At 36.7% G+C, this 21,453-nt stretch overlaps 1 protein-coding gene and 1 long non-coding RNA gene across 5 annotated transcripts; one reads left to right on the top strand and one right to left on the bottom strand.

Annotated features, from left to right (window-relative positions):
- On the bottom strand, window positions 1–508 carry LOC122022354. Its single transcript, XR_006122961.1, has 3 exons — window positions 420–508; window positions 219–327; window positions 1–47 (listed from the first exon to the last, which is right to left on the bottom strand). It is a non-coding gene; the product is annotated as an uncharacterized LOC122022354 (long non-coding RNA).
- Window positions 509–3,522: 3,014 nt separating this feature from the next.
- On the top strand, window positions 3,523–21,443 carry LOC122022731 (flowering time control protein FCA-like). 4 transcript variants are annotated; one of them, XM_042580813.1, is made up of 20 exons: window positions 3,526–4,013; window positions 5,069–5,139; window positions 5,698–5,776; window positions 11,054–11,136; window positions 11,219–11,270; window positions 11,887–11,957; window positions 12,449–12,515; window positions 12,607–12,686; window positions 12,757–12,821; window positions 12,910–12,972; window positions 13,588–13,732; window positions 13,802–13,897; window positions 13,978–14,049; window positions 14,134–14,544; window positions 14,704–14,874; window positions 14,955–15,248; window positions 15,323–15,358; window positions 16,192–16,251; window positions 16,330–16,375; window positions 21,167–21,443. In XM_042580813.1, exons 1-20 carry the CDS (start codon window positions 3,695–3,697, stop codon window positions 21,184–21,186), a joined length of 2,301 nt encoding a protein of 766 aa, XP_042436747.1. In that variant the 5' UTR covers window positions 3,526–3,694; the 3' UTR covers window positions 21,187–21,443. The 4 variants fall into 4 exon arrangements, with proteins under 4 accessions (XP_042436749.1, XP_042436747.1, XP_042436750.1 ...); XM_042580814.1 differs by having other exon boundaries at window positions 3,529–4,013; window positions 13,802–13,876; XM_042580815.1 differs by lacking the exon at window positions 15,323–15,358 and having other exon boundaries at window positions 3,523–4,013.
- The last annotated feature ends 10 nt before the right edge of the window (window positions 21,444–21,453 follow it).

Genomic DNA, 21,453 nt, shown 5'->3' with positions numbered 1-21,453 from the left:
GAAAAGGTCCAAGTCTGACTCCGAGATACTCGTCTCGCGTCAAAGTCCTGTGTCAAACAATAAATCTTTTTATTTAGCTACATTTCACATAAATAGCTAAATACAACCTCTAACCCTAAAATTTGGGTAAAACCCTAATTCCTTTAACACAGACACTATCTGAAATAATTGAATCAAAATCATGATTCATAACATATATCAAATGTCCTACACCTTACCTTATTTCTCAGCCTTATTGATTTCTGGAACAATGGGGTGCTGCTGGTCGGAATTAAGCAGGGTCAGCAACAACTATTAATGCTGTGATATCCGGAACCAACTAGGTGCCTTCCAACAATCGAATCCAAAAATCACACTACGAATGCATCAACTACCCAATCAAATACAAGTGCACACTAAAATTGCAACCTGATCCTTACCTTCATCCAGTAACTCACTGGAATAGAGAACTGAGGATTTAGGGCACGAGAGAACACCAACGTTGCTGGAGTGTGCCTGCTGATCTGCGGCGGTAGTAGCCGTGGCAAGGGGAAAATAACTAGGGCACAGGCTACTCCGGTCCAGAGAGAGCAGTGGCGTCGGCAGAGAGATTCGGTTGTCGGCGGCGGTGGCACCGGAATCTCCACAGCGAGGGAAACAGAGGAAGAGTGGGCTCGGCAGCACAGAGGGAAGGAGGATGGCGCTAGAGAAATGTGAAGGCTCTGCTCGGTTGTGCTCGCACGTCACCGGCGCTTGGACAGGAAGAAGAGGAAAGGCGGCTTCACTGCTCCCTGTGGCGGCTGTGGCAGAAGGAAGGCTAGGGCACTGTGGTCGGCTGCCGGCGCTAGGGCATAGCAAAGACAACAACAAAATGGCCGCTGGAGAGAGATGGAACCGTGGCCGTCGACTTCGGCTAGGGCACAACGGAGAGACCGGCGTCACTCGGCTGCGGAGAGGGAGAAAGGCTAGGGCATGGGGAGGCGTCGGGAGGAAAGGCTCGGCTATGAACCGACTGCCGGCGCTCGGGAAGAAGAAACCGTCGGCCGGCGGTTAGGGCCGGCGTCGAGCGCGAGAGAAGAAGAGAGGAGTTTTCGGCGAGGAAGAGAGAATCGGCGAGGATCAGAGGAAATAAAGGAAAATAAGATAAGAAATAAGAAAAGGAAAAAGAGATAAATAAATAAATCTTTTCCTCTCTTAAATGGGTAGCCCAAACAGGCTTTCTCGGGGCCCCATTTTTATTTCCGTGAACTCGTCCGTACAAGCTCCGAAAAATTCCCGAAAAATATCCAAAAATTCCCTTATTCATATTCGCCTATTTCCGGTATTTTACAGTCCTACTCAATACACTCTAAGTGTACTAGTGTAATTATATAGTTAAGATAAACTAATACCTAATTACACTACGACCTTCCAATGGTTTGTTCCTTTTCATTTTGGTCGTGAGCTACTGTTTATAATTTATAAGGTACTGATAACATGATCCTCTGTGTGTGACACCACACACCATGTTATCTACAATATAAATTAATTGAACAACTATATTTATCATAAATGTAGATATTTGACCAATGTGATTCTTATTTCTAGATAAATGTTTATACCAAAAGCTAGGCTTTTAGTATACATCCTAACAAGGGGCGCGAGAATCTAGAAGCTTCGTGCCCGTACGAGGAATGTCAAAGGGGTAAGGACATCGTCGGGGTTGCCCTAGCTTCTCTTCGAAGGTTTGACGAGAGAGACGATGAGGGGCGCGAGAATCTGGAAGCTTCGCAGTTGCACCAGGATCTAAGAGTGAGGAACACCGAAGGGGTGAGGAAGGCGCCATGGTGACGAAAATGCGGTTGCCCTAGCTTCTCTTTGGAGGTTTGATGAGAGAGATCAACTTTGGCTGCGAAGAGGAAAGTGGTATGTGAAAAATAGAAAAGCAAATTAAACATGTTCGGTGAAGAAACGCAAAAGCCAAAAGAAAAAGCCACGTCCCGTATGCTAACAAAGCAGTCGTGCATAGGCGCAGATTAGCAGGATATCAATCATTTTTTTTTATTTTTTTTTATTTTTTAATATTTTAAATTAAGAAAATCAATTAAAAAAATAAACATTTCCTTATATAAATTTCTAATACATTAATATATCTCCTCAACATATTACAATACTCAATAAATACTTAAATTGATTTTATTTTAATTTTTTTTTAAAACCAAACATTATAACCTAATTAGGAAGCTTGAACTCCATAGGTAAAATTTTTAAAAAAAAAATAGCTTTGATATTATAACTCAAAGTCTGAACCCTAGAGGTAAAATCTAAAAAAAAAATAACTTTAATACTATAACCCAAAGTCTGAACTCTAGAGGTAAAATCTAAAAAAAAAATAGCTTTAATACTATAACCCAAAACTTGAACCCTAAATAGCTTTGATACTATAAGCCAAAACCTGAACTCTAGAGTTAAAATATTAAAAAACATAACTTTGATACTAAAACCCAAAATATGAACCCTATGAATAAAATTTTTAAAAAATATTTTAATTATTTTTTTATTCAAAAATTAATTATAAAAAAAATATAACAAAACACAGAAATATTGAATTAAAAAATAATATTTCTTTATATAACAGCTAATACGTTAAGATATCCCCTTAACATATTACAATACTCCATAAATACTTAAATTTAATTCATTTTTAATTTTTTTAACTAAATATTATAATCCAATTGGAAAATCTAAACCCCATTGGTAAAATCTTAAAAAAAAAATTAACTGAAAAATTATATCCCAATTAGGATGCCTGAATCCTACTAATAAAATCTTAAAAAATATATTTTATTATTTTTTTAATCAAAATTAATATATTTTATTTATTTTTTAATCAAAATAAAAAAAAACGAAAAAATCATGATATACTGTGCGACGTGCACAGTCACGCACTGTGCGTGTCGCGCAGTATATCAAAATCGTATATATATATATATATATATATATATATATATATGTTGTTTGACACTTCCTATGTGACAGTGAGCGACATCCGACGTGGGAGATCTGACATGATCAAAATATATTTTTTTAAATTTCTTTTATCTCCATGCAATAATTTTTTTTTCTTTTTTCTCTTAACTTAAAATAAAATTCTCTTTTTTTTCTCGTAATAATTATTATGGTGCTAATTTTTAAATATGATGTAACTGCTACAATATTGTAACAACTACTGTACTATTATAGTAGTTATTATACCATTGTAATAGCTAGTATATCATTGTGACAGTTATAACTGCTACAATAATATAGCAATTTTTATATAGTAATTATTATAATGTTATAATATCAATAACATAATGATTTTTACCTATAATAATAAAAAAAGAATAGAAAATTTTATTTTAATCTAGAAGGAAAGAAAAGACAAAGATAATTATACCGTATAAATAAGGGAGATTAAAAAGAGAGAGTTTTCTCTACTTTACCCTATAAATAAGGGAGATTAAAAAATTAAATTTGGACTGTGTCACAATCCACGTTAGGATTTTGTTCAAGGTCGGTCGCATGGGAGGCGTCGGAAAGATGAGAGATGATTAAAAAAAAGTTGGGTTTTCTTCTTATTTATCTTTTCTGATGCAAAAAGGCCTTAAAAAGGCCGCTCCCTTCGCTCCTTTCTAATCCTTTTCGCTCGAGTCATTACGTTGTTGCCTGCAAACCCTAGTCGTCGTCGATCTCCATGGACAGGCACCGGAACGAGCGCTTCGACGACCGCTTCGGTGACGACGGCGTGCGGCATGTGCCGTCTCGCTGGTCCTCCGGCAGTCCCACCGAGCGGCAACCCCGCTACCCCAGGAGCGGCGCAGGATCCGGCGGCGAGGGATTCACTGGAGGAAGTAGCGGCGCGGGAGGTCGCTACCATCCCTACCGTGCAATGCAGGACCTCCCTCCGCCACCTGCCGCTGCTGGGTTCCCTGGCGGAGATCCCGGGGGCTTCGGCCACGTGCCGCCCGCGAGTGGGCCAAGACGCGGATTCTCTGGTCGAGGGGGTTCTCCAGGTAGGTCTAAGTCTTAACTTTGCAGTTATTTTTCTTGCGTCGCCAAGTTAGGGTTCATGACAACGTTTCCTGTAAAAGTTGAACTTTTAACTTCTGAGTTCCTTTTATACTAGCTCAATTCTAGTGAATATTCTCGTTTTCACTTGTTATAGTTTTCTTCTTCGTAGTGAATTATTATTCCGGTCCTTGTTATTTTGAATGAGGGTTCTCTTGTGTTCCTGCATATATTTCAGAAGAACTACCCAATCGTGGAACAATTTGTTCAATGTTTATGATCATTCCACGGACACAACCTGATAGGTCGGGAGGGCCATTGCTGTGCCAGAAATTCAGTAGTTGGTTAATACTAAATTAATCAATCATATATGTGATACTTCATATTTTTGTTTGTATGTTTTTGTGGGGTTGAGTTAAGGGACTTAGCTTGTTGGTATCTAAAATCCATTTGACTTTATATTCCACCAAAACCTAGGCTGTCCATATGTTGATTTTTGTCAATATCCTTCATGTTAAAGGAGGGAAATTGAACTAAAGATTTTATGTTCTTCAGAAATTGTTGTACTTTTTGACATTCAATGTTAAAAAAATGAGCATATATTATATAAGATATGGTTTATTGGTTTCTTATATTGCTTTAATAGAATCTTTATTAGTAACATTTTATCATTTATGAATATATATTAATCAGATATGTATCTGCTGTTATGCTCACATCGACTTTCACTTTTAAAGGGCCTACCTATGTTGGTATATAATATATTTATATAAACATTTCACGTTAATTTGTAATTCAATAATTCAATGGTGAATTGTTATACAAATTGTTGTGACTCACAAATTGAGTTTAGTGTAATGTGTTCTATAACTTTGTTATTGATGAAATTATAGGTCTTTCTGTATACAACAATGCATGATAGTGTGGAAGGATTTAACTTGAATTCTCTCGTGTTGTTTTTTTCCCCAATTGCTATCAGGGAAATTTATACTTGTCCTTTCCTGATTGCTCACCTTGATTATTGTATAACCTTTTGTCATGTTATTAACATTTAATGTAGATCGCACTGGTGGAAATCAATTTGCCAAGCTTTTTATTGGAGCAGTTCCAAGGACAGCAACTGAAGAGGATGTAAGTGACTAATACTTTATATACTGGTTGGTTCTTTTAACAATGTTTAATCTATGCATTTGTTGACATTTTTTAAATTTATTTCATTGCGCCCATTGTAAGACAATTATTAACCATATTTCCCTAATGTTGGCACTCAATGATTTCTCATTTTGTAATGGTTCCTAAGTTTCAGATTCTTGTTTGGATAGATTTTGTCTTTTCTTAAAATTAGAATCAACACCAAGAGCATCACTGTTAACTAGCTGGATATTTCATAAAAATGAACCTCATTGCACATGTGAACTTTAGATTTTTGAATAAGTTTCTATATTTGTCGAAACTGTTGTCTCAATAATAACAAAGGAAGACTTGAGAAATGAAATGTGTTTGTTCATTACTTTCTGTGGAGCTTCCGTCAGTTAGCTATTGACATTTTTCTATGGGGTTTCGATGTGCTATTTGATGATGTTAATCATAGTTGCTGACTTGTGTTTAATATTCAATCTATTTTACCCAGTAATATTGTTTCAGAACATTTACTTATGGACATTATTAATATAAAATGTTTCTTCTTAGATTCGTCCTTTGTTTGAGGAGCATGGATATGTCATCGAAGTGGCATTTATAAAAGATAGGAAAACTGGAGAGCAACAAGGTATGAATCATATTTCTTTTGTCTTTATATTTTTTTTATCAGCTCTTCTTTTCCAGGTTCCTGAGAGTAAGCAGAGAACAATCTGGCCATCTCTCCTATCATTTTGTTTCAGAACTGTCACCACTTGTTATCCTTTGCTTGGCATTGCTCCCTTTGTGTTATTTTTCTAGATCAAGAAGAGGAAAGTACCAAGATTGTTAAGGTTTAGGATGATGTACTGTTTGGTTCTCTATCATTGTTGTATTACAAGTTATGCATATGATGTGGGCTTTCAAAGTGTGTTAAGACATTTATATGCGTTATGATCATTAATTTGAAAAAAAAAAATAATCATGTTTCATTCTTTGATTAATTTTGAACTTCCACCTTTATCTTTATGTTGTTGGATATAGCTGATGTTCTTTGAGCCAAATGATTGATATGGTCTGTTGGATTTCCTTTGAACTTGGATACTTAACTTGATTATATACTCTCATGTGAAAGCTAAAACCATTCTGCTATTCTTGCATGATGTTCTCCTCCTATTGTCTTACTAGCACCGACCAAAATAAATGATTGTACTGAGCTTTTATGTGAAATGTTCATCCTAGCGAATGCTGTGAGAATTTGTGACCTTCACCTGGTCATCAGTCAATGTGGAGTAGCCATGATTGTCAAGTGTGCTATTGCTTTTTGTCAGCTCTTGGATGGATTAGTTTGTTTTCTCTCTCATTCTTTCTTAAGAGTAAATGGGACCTTTTTTGAAAATGTTATCATCTTGAATTGTCATTTCTGGTGGTGCTGAATGTAGTGATATTTCTTATTTGGTAAATGTATGGATTCTTAACACTCTTCATACCCACAAGGAAAAATAATCTTATTGAGGCATGGCTTGTTGTCGTCTCTGTTTGTGTTATCAATCTGCAATTTCAACTTTTCTGAGTCATGCTAACTATTTTTTTTAAATAGTGTATGTCGATAATATGGGCACTAGTTGTTTACATGATACCATTTAATGGATCGGACTTAGATTTTGTTATCTGCGTTTGCGTGGTGGTTTCATTCTCCTAATCCTTGTGTGATATTGTTCAGACCTTCAGAATCTGAGTTATGACATTATAATTTTTGTGATCATATGTTTGAGAGTTCTATTGATGCCAGAAACATTTATGATGCTAAGTGCTGATGTAAACAAGATCTGGTGTGGTTCATTTTTCATTTTATTGCGGTAGAATGACATGATCTTTTGCTGATATCATCTAGGATCTTTAAAGTTGAGTTCTGTCCTTAATGCCTTTTAAGTTCTTCAGATAGTTTTTGGAGTTGATTGCCATCTGTGATGCTGTATAATGATCTCTAGTAGTTCTATTTCCTAAAGCAAGAGCTCCTTTTTTGAGCTTCTATATTGTATCCCTTCTAATGTGACTCGTGGTTTGTTGAATTATGTGGTCCTTAAAATCTTGTTTAACGTTTTTGCAGTTTTACCTTGATAGTGATGGTGGTTGTGCAAATTTTATAAATGATAACGTTCTGCTTATTTATTCTTTTTTTTTTCTTCATTTCTTGATTTTGCTATATGCGTTGTGGCATTTCAAATCTTGATCCAGTGAAGTGTTTGGCTGCATTACACAAGTTAAGAAATTGATTTGTATTGTTCGTTTATGATAGGATGAAATGTCTTTGCCGATTGTTATCCTATTTATTGTTTTTTAGTTTGTTTATTGAGGAAAATGTGATTGATGTTAAATATCTCATGTTGCACATCCTGTGTTCGATTGTAACTTAAATTCTATTAGTATTATTGTATGAGCAAGATACTCTCTCTCCTTTGGTTGACTATGAAACAGGGGATGTCCTTGCAAGTTCCATTCTCCTTTTCTTTTCATCATTTTGCCTATTTATATATTTTCTATAGCCTGATAAGGTACATACTTGTGGATTATTGATTGTCTCTGGGTGGCACTTTTTTCAGTCAATGAATTTGTTATTTATCTAGATTGTTAATGTTCTCGTAATGGTGGTTTGGTGGAGGATAGTTTGGAAGCATGGTCAATTATGTGGTGCTCGGATTGCCAGTATTATCCTGTTGTTGATGATGCAATATGATCTGGTGACACCTTTTTTATGCTGTAACAAGTTAATATCATGTTTGCAGCTGTTTATTCTTCAAAGATAAGTTGTAGATGTTTTACACTTTCTTTTTGGTTCCATTAAAATAATTGAGGTTGATAAAGTGTATCTAAGTGAAATATTGAATCAAACTTTAGGTCAGCTTTGTCTTGTTATATATTTGAATCCTTGAATATCAAAAATAGCTTGTTCCTTTTTGGTTATTTATCACTTGTCTATTTGATATTGTTTATCCCAACTAAAACCTGGATTCGTCTGCAACAAGGGTGCCTTTTAGCTTTTAATTTTTTTGTTGTTGTAAGAGTATTATTGTGTCTCTGATTTTACACCTGCTCTAATGCACTTGTGTTCTGTGTCTTCTGTTTGTGAAAAATCCACATTGCCTGATGAAAAAGGTTGTGAATATTTACTATGTGACAGCATGAATCTTGTGCCCTTTTGTCATTTATGAAGAATATTCGTTTAGTCATTTGAATAATCAAGATATTTTCGTAAACATGTCTGTTAAGTTATTTCTTCTTGTATTTTTTTAGTTCCTTGGATAAAATAATGCATATGTAGGTAATATTAACTGCTTGTACTCTAACACTGTCATCATGCTATAAAATGTTTTTTTTTTCTGGGATGTACTTGCTGAGGATTCCTTTTACTTACAGCGTTGATACAGAAAAAAAGTTCTATGTTCTTTGGAAAATAAAATAAATAAAGAGCATGTTAAAAGATGGAAAATCAATTTAATTTCAGATAATTGAATTGATTAGGCTTTTGGGCGTGAGGGATTGGAGAAGATAAAGAAAGCTCAATTTAATGTAATTGAAAGTGATTTAATAAATTTAGATGCTATTAATGATATAGCCGTACATATAGTTCATTGGCTGGATAAAGTACATGGGTAAGGTATGTGTAGCAACACCAAATAGTTGGCAGACTAGTGTATCTTTGCCGTAAGGTTATCTTATTTAATGATGACCATATTTATTTTGTCAAGCATTTAACGAGTTTCAAATGCAAGGTATATCCATGTTCAAGTGTAGACAATGATGATTGCATTGTTGTTATTGACGGTGCTGTGATTGCATTGGAAATTTTCATTTACTTTAAAATGAATGCATTTATTTTATTGAAATTTTAGCGAAGTATTAGTGCAAGTTATATCCAGGTTAACATGTAGACAACGATGATTGAATTATTTTTGGTGTTTAAAGTTGCATTATGTTTATCAATTCACTGTATAAGTTTGCATCATATTTATTTCTGTAAGTGATGCCAGTCCTTAGCCATGCTGTTTGTTGTGATATTATGGAGATTTTTTGCATCATTACGAGCATTTGAATCATGGGTAAATAAAATATGGGGATCACGTGTGCAATCTTGCCTTGGAAGAGTTGGAATTCAATGCTATGATTAACACATGGAAAATAAACATGTAGTTCCATCTGCTTGTTGAATAGTACTAGTCCATTGTGAGCGTATGTGGTTGGTATTGCATATAGAGTTTGATGCACTGAACTTTCCTAATTTATGGATTTAGAGATGTGCCCTCTCTGTCTTCAGCTTGAAACTTGCTTAGGGCCTATAAATGTTGTAAAATATAATTGAAAGTGACCTTGAAAATATAGCTTTGCAGAGGACATTCTTATGCTTAATTTTTGAAGTTGATTGAGACATTAGATATATGTCATTGATTACTCTATTGTGTCCCTGATATTCCCATTCTTCTGTTGCTTGGTATTCCTGGGTGATCAGTGTATGCATGCAATTTGAATGGAATCTAGAAATATATACTCCTTTGTTTGAGGTTCTTGACAAAATAAATTACAATCACATGCATCAAAATGGAAGCTATTTTGTTTGGTACATTGGGTTGATCAAACATTTTGCATTTTTGTCTATTATGGTCTTGATTTGTTAGTTGCGTTGGGTTACTAACCATGGTTCAAAATCTTCAGCTGTAACAAAGTTTTGGACATTCGATGGATCATTTCTGATTTGGTATTGTGTTGGTGTTACATAGGAGATGAATAAGAAGAAATGTACACAGCTATAAACCTTACTTTATGTGCCTAACTTCTGACATTTTATCTTGAATGCCACAGATTTGACATTGCATTATATTAATGCATCGTAAAAAAAAATAACAAACATTATTTAAATTTATCTTAGTGTTTGTCAATGGCAATGTGACATGATACTTGTTGATTTGTTTGAGATAATGACACAGGAAGCATTTTTCGTGCCGATTAGTATTGTGGGTTGGTAATTGATAAGAATGATATATTTTAACTATGCCACCTGACATCGTATGATGTTTAAAATCATGTTATTGTCACCATCAGGGCATCAAAGTCATCTGACACCGTGTTTATTTTCAAATTGATTCCTTGAGAATATGTGAGTAATAACAACTATAAAAAGCCTTTTTTGGCAATTGACCCAACTATTTGGGGTTGACTAAATGCATCTGAACTTGCCCTTAAGATCTATGCGAGAGTATACTCATAGGTAATAATGAATGATATAGGTGAGTGATAGGTAACATGGAAGTCTTCAGAGATCTTATTCAAGATAAGGTATGCCAGTATGCCACGAAGCAATATTGAAATTCTGGTGTCTAATTGTCTGCATTGCATTTGATTATGCGACTTTGTTCTGGGTTAATTGCTATTTTTTTTTATTTGTTATCTCATTCCTTTTCACTATTATTATATCTCTGTTTCTTTTAGTTAGAATTTGTACAAAATTTACTATTAAATATTAACCTCTCATTTCTTTATTTTGGATATGTATCTCCATCTGTATCATTTGTTGTCATAAAAAATTATGAGCATGCTGACCCAATGAAATTTTAGTTAAGAAAGTCTCTTATCGCTAATCTTACCTTGTCTGTTTATAATTCCAATAATTTCTTTGCGTATGAGTTTTATTCCTGTTCAGTTGTATCAAGTGATTTGGGTAACATGAAAGATTTAGTTATTCAGGAAATATTATTAGTTTTTTCAAACATACAAAAGATGAGCCTTTTGGTTTCCTTTGCACGATTTATTTAGATATTACTAAATTAAATATATATTTTGTTTTTTCTAATACCCGCTGAACTTGTCTTACGTTTACCATTTTCACAATTGATTTTTGTTATTGTGTTCAAGAAAAGAAACCTTTATTTTGCAGGATGTTGTTTTGTAAAATATGCCACTTCTGAAGAGGCTGATAAAGCCATCAGGGCTTTACATAATCAATATACTTTGCCTGGAGTGAGTTTTTTCCCACTGCCAAGATTTTAATGGTGCTTTCAATTTTGTAATTTGTGTATCAACTTTAGATCCATTTTCTCAGGGATCAGGACCTATTCAAGTAAGATATGCTGATGGAGACAGAAACCATCCTGGTAATATATAGTTTCCATTACTTTGCCTTTCACAAACTTCATGACATATAATTTTTGTTTTCTGATTACATCACGAGGAAGAAACATCTATCGCATTATTATTGTAAATTATGTATGCCTTTGCTTTAATGATATGTATTGCACTTATCAATATAACAAGTAACTTTGTGTAGATTCCTTTGTGGCTTGTAGTCAATTAGATTGGCAGGAGGATACATTATGTTATTGCACCTGGTGGAAAATTTCCAGATTATGTACTGTTACAATGTATTTTGCATGCATGTTATTGCAAATGCAACTTTTAATAGAATTTCAAGCAAGTAGATTTGTTAGTATTCAATTTGTCACAAGAGCATTTGGTATTCCAACAAATCTGGTAAACCAAAATTTCACATTTTGGTTTTAATAGGATAAAAAACATTCATTATAAAAAAATGGATATTCTCAGTAATTACTTTCTTTGTTTAAATTCCTCTATGCACTTAAACACTGTTCCTTTGTTGAGAGATGTGAAGTCTTCCTGCTAACATCTGAAGTTGTATATACGCATATGTGCTAATTTTGAAGTGGTTATTCTGTTCTGATGAGTGTTGATCGTGCACTATTTGTGTCTTAGGTGCTGTTGCTGAAGACAAACTGTTTGTTGCATCATTTGGCAAGCAAGCAACTGCAAAGGAGATTGAGGAAGTAAGTTCGAATATCTTGCATAGTGGTAACTTTTTGATGATACTGTCTTTTCTTAGTAAACTAATATGGATTATCTGTAATATGTACTTTCTATTATACATAACAATACAAACATTTAGATTAACCTCTTTTCTAACAACTCAACTGCTCATGTTTTTGGTTTACTTGGTCAGCCAATTAAATTCAACATGATATCGGAGTGTGAGTTCATTTCTTGCTTAGCTAGTAATTTATATTCATTTAAGTTAGGTGAGTTTACATGTCTGAATTTGGGCCAGTTGAAACTAGGCAAGTCCAGTTTGACGTTACCTCACATGAATGAGTGTTTAGTACATAATGGATGGAATGATTTCTGTCTATCAGCTTGAGATTTTGGGGATAAATGTTTAGGGCACTGGAAGATGTGTAATTGGAATACACTACTATTTCAAATTAGTGATGTTTCTTAGAATATCTATATAACCTGTTAAAGATTGACAAATATGTGACAGGTTTTCTCTCCATATGGGCCAGTCGTAGACGTATACATAATGAGAGATTCATGGGGTCAAAGTCGTGGTATGTCTATTGGTCATTAGTCGAAGTTTTTTCTGCATGCCTGGTTACTGAAATTACAGGTAATAATATAATTTTAATATGGGATCTGAAGGATGTGGTTTTGTTAAATTCGCAAATAGAGAAATGGCAGCAGCAGCTATGAATGCCCTCGATGGAAGTTTTGTGATGATGGTAATTTTTCCATCAACTAATGCTTCATTTGCTTAACTTAATGATGGCCTTTTCTTTTCTCTGCTATTAGGGATGTGATCAACCATTGGTTGTTCGATTTGCTGATCCTAAGCGACCTAGGACTGCAGACCAGAGGTCTTCACTGTATTCAAACTTACAGTAGTTTCCACCAATAAGTTTATTTCATCCCTTTACACTAATTTGAGCACTTTGGTTGTTACAGGAATGGACCTGCATTTGGTGGACCTGGTGTTAGTCCTCGATCTGATGCAGCATTAGTCATCAGGTATGGTGGATCTCTTCAGTATCTGCTGCATATGCAAGTGCGATGTTGGAAATTTTCAGTAAAGAATAACAGTATTGCTGATTCAGAAAATTCTGATACCCATGTTTTGACAGTTGTTTTTTTCCCCAAGAGCTGTAGATGCTAGCAGGTTAACATTTCAGCTTTATCTACTGTTAACATCATAAAATTTTCTGGCTGGTATGGGATGGTCTATCTGCATGGTCATGTTGTTGTCTCAAAGGTTAGCCAGGATGTCTCTAGGTTAGCACAGCAATGATGATTGGTCTGCACAGGCTAGGTCAAAAGAATAATTTCTTTTCTCTAACAAAAATAGATTAAAGCTTAAATTAAAAATAGGATAATACTGATTTCTGTTGGACCAGGCATGCTTGTATAACTGCTTTGTTGATTTCATGTACGTTTAGAGTATTGATGTTGCTTTTGCAACTTGGTAACATTATTCACCATCATCACTGACCTTTTGCTGCAATATTCAGAGAGCTCAGTTTTCAATTTTTAATGTACGAGCAATCAGAACCAAAATTGCAGAAAGATTTTTAAATTCGCCGACAGTGTGTCCTTTAAGTTTCTGAATCCAAATGCTATTTTTTCCAGACCAACAGCTAATCTTGATGAGCCAAGGAATGGGCCTAAGCCAGCTGATGCTTGGCACCCGTTGAGTCCTGCAGGTCAGTCGAATTCACATGGATCTGGAGGTGTCATGCCAATCAAAGGTGGTCCCCTTGGAACATCTTCAGATGTAAGTATCAAAAAAGTCTAATTTTCTTGTTGCTTTTCTTTTCTGAATGAAATGAATCTGGTTGTGTAGCCAAGTCATTTTGGATCAACTGTTGGTTCGAATGCTGGTCCGGTCTCAAGTCCTTCAGTGCCACCTTCATCACAAGTCTTAAATGATCTTTTCCTTGTGATTCCAGTTCATGATTGATGATGCAATTCAAACAGAAATTTTGGAACTTCTAATTTATGATGAGTTGTGTAATGTAGGGATTCAATCCTTCAATGGCGACAGTCCCTCAGTTTGGTAGCCAGCAAATATCAGCATTGCAGAAGCCAATGGTGCACCTACAAAACTTTCCACCACCTCCAATATTGCATGCTCAGCAAGGTCATCTGTCACACCCACTTTCGTTGAATTTGCAGGGACCTTTACAGCATTTTGGTCAGCATCAACTTCTTCACTCTGGTGGCCTATCCTCAAACCAAAACATATCATCACAACAGCTAGCTGGAGTGAGTGGGCCACCATCCTCTCAACCTTTAATGCAGCAAATTACCTCTTCTATAGGCCTGCAGACTCCTTCAAACCTACAAGCACAGGCTATGCCTGCTAATGCCAACCTTCCACAGTTTGCCACATCTAATGTCACGCCTCAGATGCTTCAGCAGCCTATTCAACCGTTTCCATCACAACTGCCTCAGATGCTGCTCCAGCAACAGGCACAAGCCTTACAATCTAGTTTCCAATCATCTCAACAGGCAATTTTCCAATTGCAACAGCAGCTGCAGCAAATGCAACAGCACCAGACACTTTCCGAGGGTTCTAAATTGCAGGTAAATCAATTCTAGATGGATCTTGATCTTGTCTACCTTCCTTCCCTTCTATAACTTGGAAGATCTTTCATGTAATAATGTTACTATCTAAAAAATTTTCCTTTATCCTATGCTGTAATAGAATGTTATATGCCCTCCTACATGTTTTTATTCTTCCAGGCTACTAGTACAGCTGCCAGCACACCTGCTTCAGTCATCCCTACGACTGTGTCATCTCTTCCAGTTCCAGTAAATTCTTCACTTCCAGTTCCTATAACCTGCAATTGGACAGAGCATACCTCTCCTGATGGATTTAAGTATTACTATAATAGTGTTACTCAAGAGAGTAAGGTAAATTGCTTGTGCAACCTAATAGTATGTTCTAGTTTTTAGTTCCTTTAGTTGGAAATGACTTAACTGTTGTGGTCCAGTGGGAGAAGCCTGAAGAATTGGCAGTGTTTGAACAGCAGCAACAACAACAACAGAAGTTGCTTTTATTGCAGCAGCAGCAGCAGCAGCAGCAGCAACAACAGCAGCACCGGCAGCAGCAACAGCACCGGCAGCAGCAACAACACCAACAAAAGCTTTCTTTCCAACAGCACCCATCACAATTTGACACCAAATCACACTTGCCCATTCAGCTAAACCAGCAAGTTTTGCCTGCACAAGTGCAACCTCAGATGATGAGGCAACAAGCACAATTGCAACTTCAAGCTATGCAAATGGTTAGTTTCTATTTTGTCTGTACACTCAGATTCTTTACTTCCTATAGCTTATACTTCATTTATTGCTATTTCAGTATCAAGCTTCTGGTGGAGCCCAACCACATGGGCAAGTAAGTTTCACATTCTATTAGTTCGAGGGTTATGTTGATTAATAAAAAAAATGTTTTAATAAAACTTTTTACTATCTTTGCAGCACATTTAGTGGTAATATTTTTGAAGATATCTTTAGTACAATAGGAAATTGTCTCCTTTAAGAAATGGGTTGGAAATATATATATGTATAAGGCAGTCCGGCGCACGAAACTCCCGCCATGCGGGGTCCGGGGAAAGATCTATTGTACCTAGTCTTACCTTGCTTTAGGCCACAAAGCAACAACTTTGCCCTTGCACCAAGGCTCCCTTTCAAATGGGTTGGAAATATACTGTCAAAAAAAAAGTTGAGAAGAAAAATGTGGAATGTTCTTTTACTTATACATCTATAGAATCCACCTTCCAGTTTATATATTCTCTTCATGAGACGAGTGCTGTTACCAATTATCTTTCTTCGTATGTTGGGATATTCTATCAAGCATAATAATTTTCAAGACGGACGTTAATTATTCTATTCCTATTTTGGTGTAGTTAGAGTTTGCATTGCCACCCAACAATGTCTATTTATTCCATACCTTTACTAACTTGAGATTCAGTGCTAGTTATCAACATTAAACATTTTTCTAGTATTTGTCTGTTCTCCAATCAGCTGTTGCATAAAACTGAAAGTTAATGGATGAAAGGTTCAGAACATGGAGATGATTACTAGGAAAATGTGCCTTTCAGTGATGGCTATAGATGTGTATTTGACTTTGAGAACTAGCAATCTTTGCCCAGGCTTATCTCTATGTATGTTGTAACATGGAAGATTTTAAAGTCTAATTCACATACCTTAACCATTGTTCTTTTGTAGGATTTTTCTGGACAAGTGAAAGCTGCTGGGTCTGCAACTGATCCTGCAAAAGTCCAACAGGTATTGGATTAGTGCTTTGATTTCTTTTTTTGGAACTACTACATTTATTTTACTTTTGTTCTTTGGCATTTCGTGCAGGGGATTCCACCAGCACAAGAATGGGTTTTGAAAAACAAACCTTCAGGTCCTTGAAATTCTCACATCACTGTAATCTTCTATATGATATTGAATGCTGGTACCATCAACCGGTCAACATTGATTCATCTCGAATCTTTAATGTGCTAAATCTATTCTTGGTAGATATTAGTTGGTCAATAAAATGCCATGGTTCCATTGGCTAGGCCAATATCTATTGACTTTTTTTTTTCCCTTTTATCACCATCCTTTCCCTTTAACATCAAGACCAATCTCTTTATGTCTCGGACCTGTTATAACTCACATTACATTTTTGTTCCTTGCATGCTAAAGCTAGTCATGTCTCCCTTCTGCATCAAAAATATATTGTCACACATGATAATTGTTGGTGCAGCGGAGACCGGCAAGAGGGGGGTGAATTGCTGTAAACAAAAACAAACTATACCTTCCTCGGATTTCAACTCAGAATTTAAATCAGCAATAAAATAACAACTAAATTAAGGAGACAGAAAAAGAAACAGAAACAGAATTTAACCTGGTTACAACCAAGGAGGTTGTTAATCCAGGGCGATGAAAAGCTCTACTAGCAGAATCTCCTTTACTGTAGGCGGAGAAGTCTTTTTACACTTAGAACGCTCACTTAGTTGCTTGGAATTGATTACAAGTTGGATGCTTGAGTTGTTATTGAATTCCTAGCTTCAGGGGCCTTTTTATAGCTCCTGGAAATTCTATCCCGAGGGTCTAAGGCGCCTCCAACAAGGTTTAAGACGCCTCCAGCTCGGCCAGCGGATAAAACTTTATCTGCAGCGCAAACGGTCAAAACAGACCTGTTGAAGGCGCCTTCATGATGGAGGCGCCTCCAAGCTGGCAGCTCCATTTTTCAGCTTGGTTTCTTCAGCTTCCGATGCTCCGTTCTTTTGGTTGATTGCGACCAACCGGAATAGGGCTCACCCGAACCCAATTCTCGGCCTTTTCCTCTAGCAGCCTTCCGTCCCGGCTTAACGTCCCTCGAACGCCGTGCACGCTCTTCACGCCTACCGGAGTACTCTTCCGCAGCTCTCTCGTCCTTCGGACGCACCGAGCCCATCGGCTCCATTCCCGTGCCGTCCTTCTCGCTAGCTGCGTCTTTCGCCCGACTTCCTGTGTTCCTAAGTTCCTGCACACTCAGACACAGGGATCAAACACAGCAGGACCTAACCAACTTGGTTGATCACAACAAAACTACCATGGGGTCCAATAATCTCCCCCTTTTTGATGTGCATCAACCCAAGTTCAAGTTAGGGTTAAAATAGATATAAAAAGTAATTTTAAAGAAAAATTACTAAACTAACAAGTTAAACATAATTTTTGCAATTAGTAAAATTGTAACACTTTATAAAAATAAAGGAAATTTTAAAATTTTCTAACTCCCCCTAAACATTTATAAAAATAATAAAAAAAAAACTTTAACTTTATCTAACTCCCCCTAAACTTGTACTTTTCTCTCCCCCTTTGATCATAGCAAAAATGGGGTCTTAAGAATTTTCAAGTAAGATTGAAGTTTTTGAAAATTTTCTAAGTAGTTTTTGAAAATTTTCTAAGTTAATTTTTTTTTTTTAAAAAAATGCCAAGTTAAAATAAATTTTCCAAAAAAAATTTCTAAGGAATTTTTGTTTAATTTAACAAATATTTGATAAACTTTCAAAGCATTTTTTAATTCTTGTTTAATGCTTTTTCAGAAAGTTAATTAAACATTTTCTTTCAATATTTTAGCTTCCAGGTCGTGGCGAGGCACTAGGCCTTCTTGGTTATTGGAGCAACAATCACTTCCTTAGACAAAGCTTCCATAGAGAATTTCAATGTTTAATTTTCTCACTTTAAGCTTTTAATTTTTGAAAAATTAATTAAGCACAGATTTTGGAACCCAATAGAGGTTCCTTCTTACATGATTATTCAAAAATCTAGGGGGTACATAGTTTCTTGGTATTTTTCTAAGTTGACCTTGATGCTTCCTTATATACCAATTTAATTTACCATAAATTCTAATTTTTGACTTTGGAAATTTCTTTAAGCATGCATCATTTTTCAATTTTTCAATTTCTAATTTTAAATTTTCATTTTCTGATTTTAGATGATCATACATTTCTAACGGGCATGCTCTTGTTAGGTTCAACTTTAGTTCAGCATTCTTTTTTTCTAATTGATCTAACTCTTTAGAAAGAGACTGATAAATTTGAAAGATTGAGTTGGGGTTAGATTGCGTACCTTACTTACCTGGTTTGGTGACGCTCCCCCTTCACTGCTGCTTTCTTCTTCTGATGTTCCTCCCCCTTCATCGATGCTCATCTCTGAGCCTGAGTCTTCTTCCGGTTGATGGTTCGCCAATAGCGCTAACCCTGAGAATTCTTCGATGTCCGACTCAGAGGTTGACGAATCTGACCAAGTAGCCTTCAGATTCTTGTGCTTGGAGGGTTCTAGTTTCTTGTATTTTGGCTTTGCCCTTTCTTTCTCCTTTCTCTTTAGCTTTGGGCAGTCATCTTTGATGTGTCCCTCTTCGTTGCAGTTGTAGCAGCGAACCGTCCTCTTCTTTCGATGATGCCTCTGCGATTTAAATTTATTAGTACTAAAAAACTTATTGAAGCGTCTTACCAGTAGTGCCGCTTCGGATTCGTCGACTGAGGTTTCGGAGTCAGAACTCTTCATCTTTGCCTTTAAGGCAATGTTCTGACTTGTCTTCTATGCTCCGTTGGGTTCTGAAACTCGAGATTCGTGAAGTTCAAAAGTTGAAAATAATTGTTCTAACGTACTTACCTCGAGGTCCTTAGAGATGTAGTACGCATCTACTAAGGAGGCCCACTCTGGAGTTCTCGGGAAGGCATTGAGCGCGTATCAGATAGAATCTCGGTTGGTTACCTCTTCTCCAAGGTTCGTTAGTTGCGTTATCAGCTCTTTGATTCTCGCCTGGAGTTGCGCTACCTTCTTGCCTTGGTTCATCCGGAGGTTCGTTAACTGGTTCCGGAGAATGTCGCGCTTCGCTAGCTTCGCTTCGGAAGTACCTTCGTGAAGCTCCAGGAATTTCTCCCAGAGATCTTTTGCTGAGTTGTAGCTTTCGATCCGATTTACCTCCTGCGGCGGCAGCACACTGAGCAGGTGGAACTCTGCCTTTCCGTTGGCGACGAAATCGGCTTGCTCCTTCTTGCTCCATGTGTTTTCTTCTTTGTCTTTCGGCGCTGCAAAACCATATTTCATTGTAATAAGAATATCAAAATCCGTTTTAAAAAATACCTCCATTTTGTGTTTCCAAGTGGCGAAGTCTCCGTCGAACTTCGGGGGATGAATGTTCGCTCCGGTCATCGTCTTGATCGTAGTGCTTCAGTTGACGGTTAGTCCTTCTGAGGCGATCAGGCTCTGATACCACTTGTTGGTGCAGCGGAAACCGGCAAGAGGGGGGTGAATTGCTGTAAACAAAAACAAACTATACCCTCCTCGGATTTCAACTCAGAATTTAAATCAACAATAAAATAACAACTAAATTAAGGAGACAGAAAAAGAAACAGAAACAGAATTTAACCTGGTTACAACCAAGGAGGTTGTTAATCCAGGGCGATGAAAAACTTTACTAGCAGAATCTCCTTTACTGTAGGCGGAGAAGCCTTTTTACACTTAGAACGCTCACTTAGTTGCTAGGAATTGATTACAAGTTGGATGCTTGAGTTGTTATTGAATTCCTAGCTTCAGGGGCCTTTTTATAGCTCTTGGAAATTCTATCCCGAGGGTCCAAGACGCCTCCAACAAGATTTAAGGCGCCTCCAGCTCGGTCAGCGGATAAAACTTTATCCGCAGTGCAAATGGTCAAAACAGACCTGTTGAAGGCGCCTTCAACAGTTGAAGGCGCCTTCATGATGGAGGCGCCTCCAAGCTGACAGCTCCATTTTTCAGCTTGGTTTCTTCAGCTTCCGATGCTCCGTTGTTTTGGGTGATTGCGGTCAACCGGAATAGGGCTCACCTGAACCCAATTCCCGGCCTTTTCCTCGAGCAGCCTTCCGTCCCGGCTTAACGTCCCTCGAACGCCGCGCACGCTCTTCACGCCCACCGGAGTACTCTTCCGCAACTCTCTCGTCCTTCTGACGCACCGAGCCCGTTGGCTCCATTCCCGTGCCGTCCTTCTTGCTAGCTGCGTCTTCCGCTCGACTTCCTGTGTTCCTAAGCTCCTGCACACTCAGACACAGGGATCAAACACAGCAGGACCTAACCAACTTGGTTGATCACATCAAAACTACCATGGGGTCCAACAATAACTTCTCCTGAATTTTTAGACTTAAGCAGCCTGTGTTACATATGGTTCAACTTTTTATTATCCAAAGTCATTCTATACATCATTTTTTCTTTTCATCTGAATTACTTTGTTCACTAGCACCCTCTATTATTTGCTGAGACTTAATCTTATGCACAAATGTAGTTCTCTCTTATTGCCTGTTCTATCTTAAGGTGTTTATATTTAATTGATATCACTTTCATTTTGTATGGTTCAGCGACATAAAGATGTGCTTGTTATTCGGGATCTGCTATGTTATTACTCTTATGGTCCATTTTGATCAAATTTAAACTAGTATTGCAAGCATAAATTGTGGCTAGTGGGTTACGATGCTCCTTGAAATACTGAATTATGTACATGTAACAAGCTTACCCAGCAAAAATCTTCTTTGCAAAATACTTGGGGCTTCTGCCATTTTGTTGCTGGTTTGATAATATTCATTACATTCGTTTTGGTAGAAATTCTGTTTATTTTTTTTATTGAATTCAGTGTTTTTCTTGCCATGGTACTTTCCAAACTATGCTTTAAATTTGATGTCTCCTTCAGGTACTTGGATCCAGCCTTGAGGTCAACTGTAGGAGAGCTTAAAGATCCACAGAAAATAGCTGTTGTAGCTGTTTGATGCGTTCAAACTTTGTACTATTAACATTTAGCAAAATAATTATTGCTTATTTATATCAGTTTGTCTCCGGATTATGCCTTGTGTTCTAAATTTTGTTAAGGGTTGTCATCACCCTTTGATCTTTTGTAGCAAGGATCATAACCCTTTGATGCATGTATTTCTACTATTAGCATTTAGTGAAATTAGCACTGCTTATTTGTATCCCTTTTCT

Source organism: Zingiber officinale, chromosome 9B, assembly GCF_018446385.1.
Source record: "Zingiber officinale cultivar Zhangliang chromosome 9B, Zo_v1.1, whole genome shotgun sequence".
Classification (NCBI taxonomy): Eukaryota; Viridiplantae; Streptophyta; class Magnoliopsida; order Zingiberales; family Zingiberaceae; genus Zingiber; species Zingiber officinale.
The sequence above is the reverse complement of the archived record's forward strand: the minus strand, read 5'-3'. Positions and strand labels throughout refer to the sequence as shown.

Excerpts from the sequence above, each read along its gene's own strand:
- LOC122022731 (XM_042580813.1), top strand. The coding sequence starts at position 3,695 with ATGGACAGGCACCGGAACGAGCGCTTCGACGACCGCTTCGGTGACGAC. Across the intron at positions 14,050-14,133 it reads CAGCATTGCAGAAGCCAATG|GGACCTTTACAGCATTTTGG; the intron begins GTGCACCTACAA and ends TTGAATTTGCAG. Across the intron at positions 15,249-15,322 it reads AACTTCAAGCTATGCAAATG|TATCAAGCTTCTGGTGGAGC; the intron begins GTTAGTTTCTAT and ends TTGCTATTTCAG.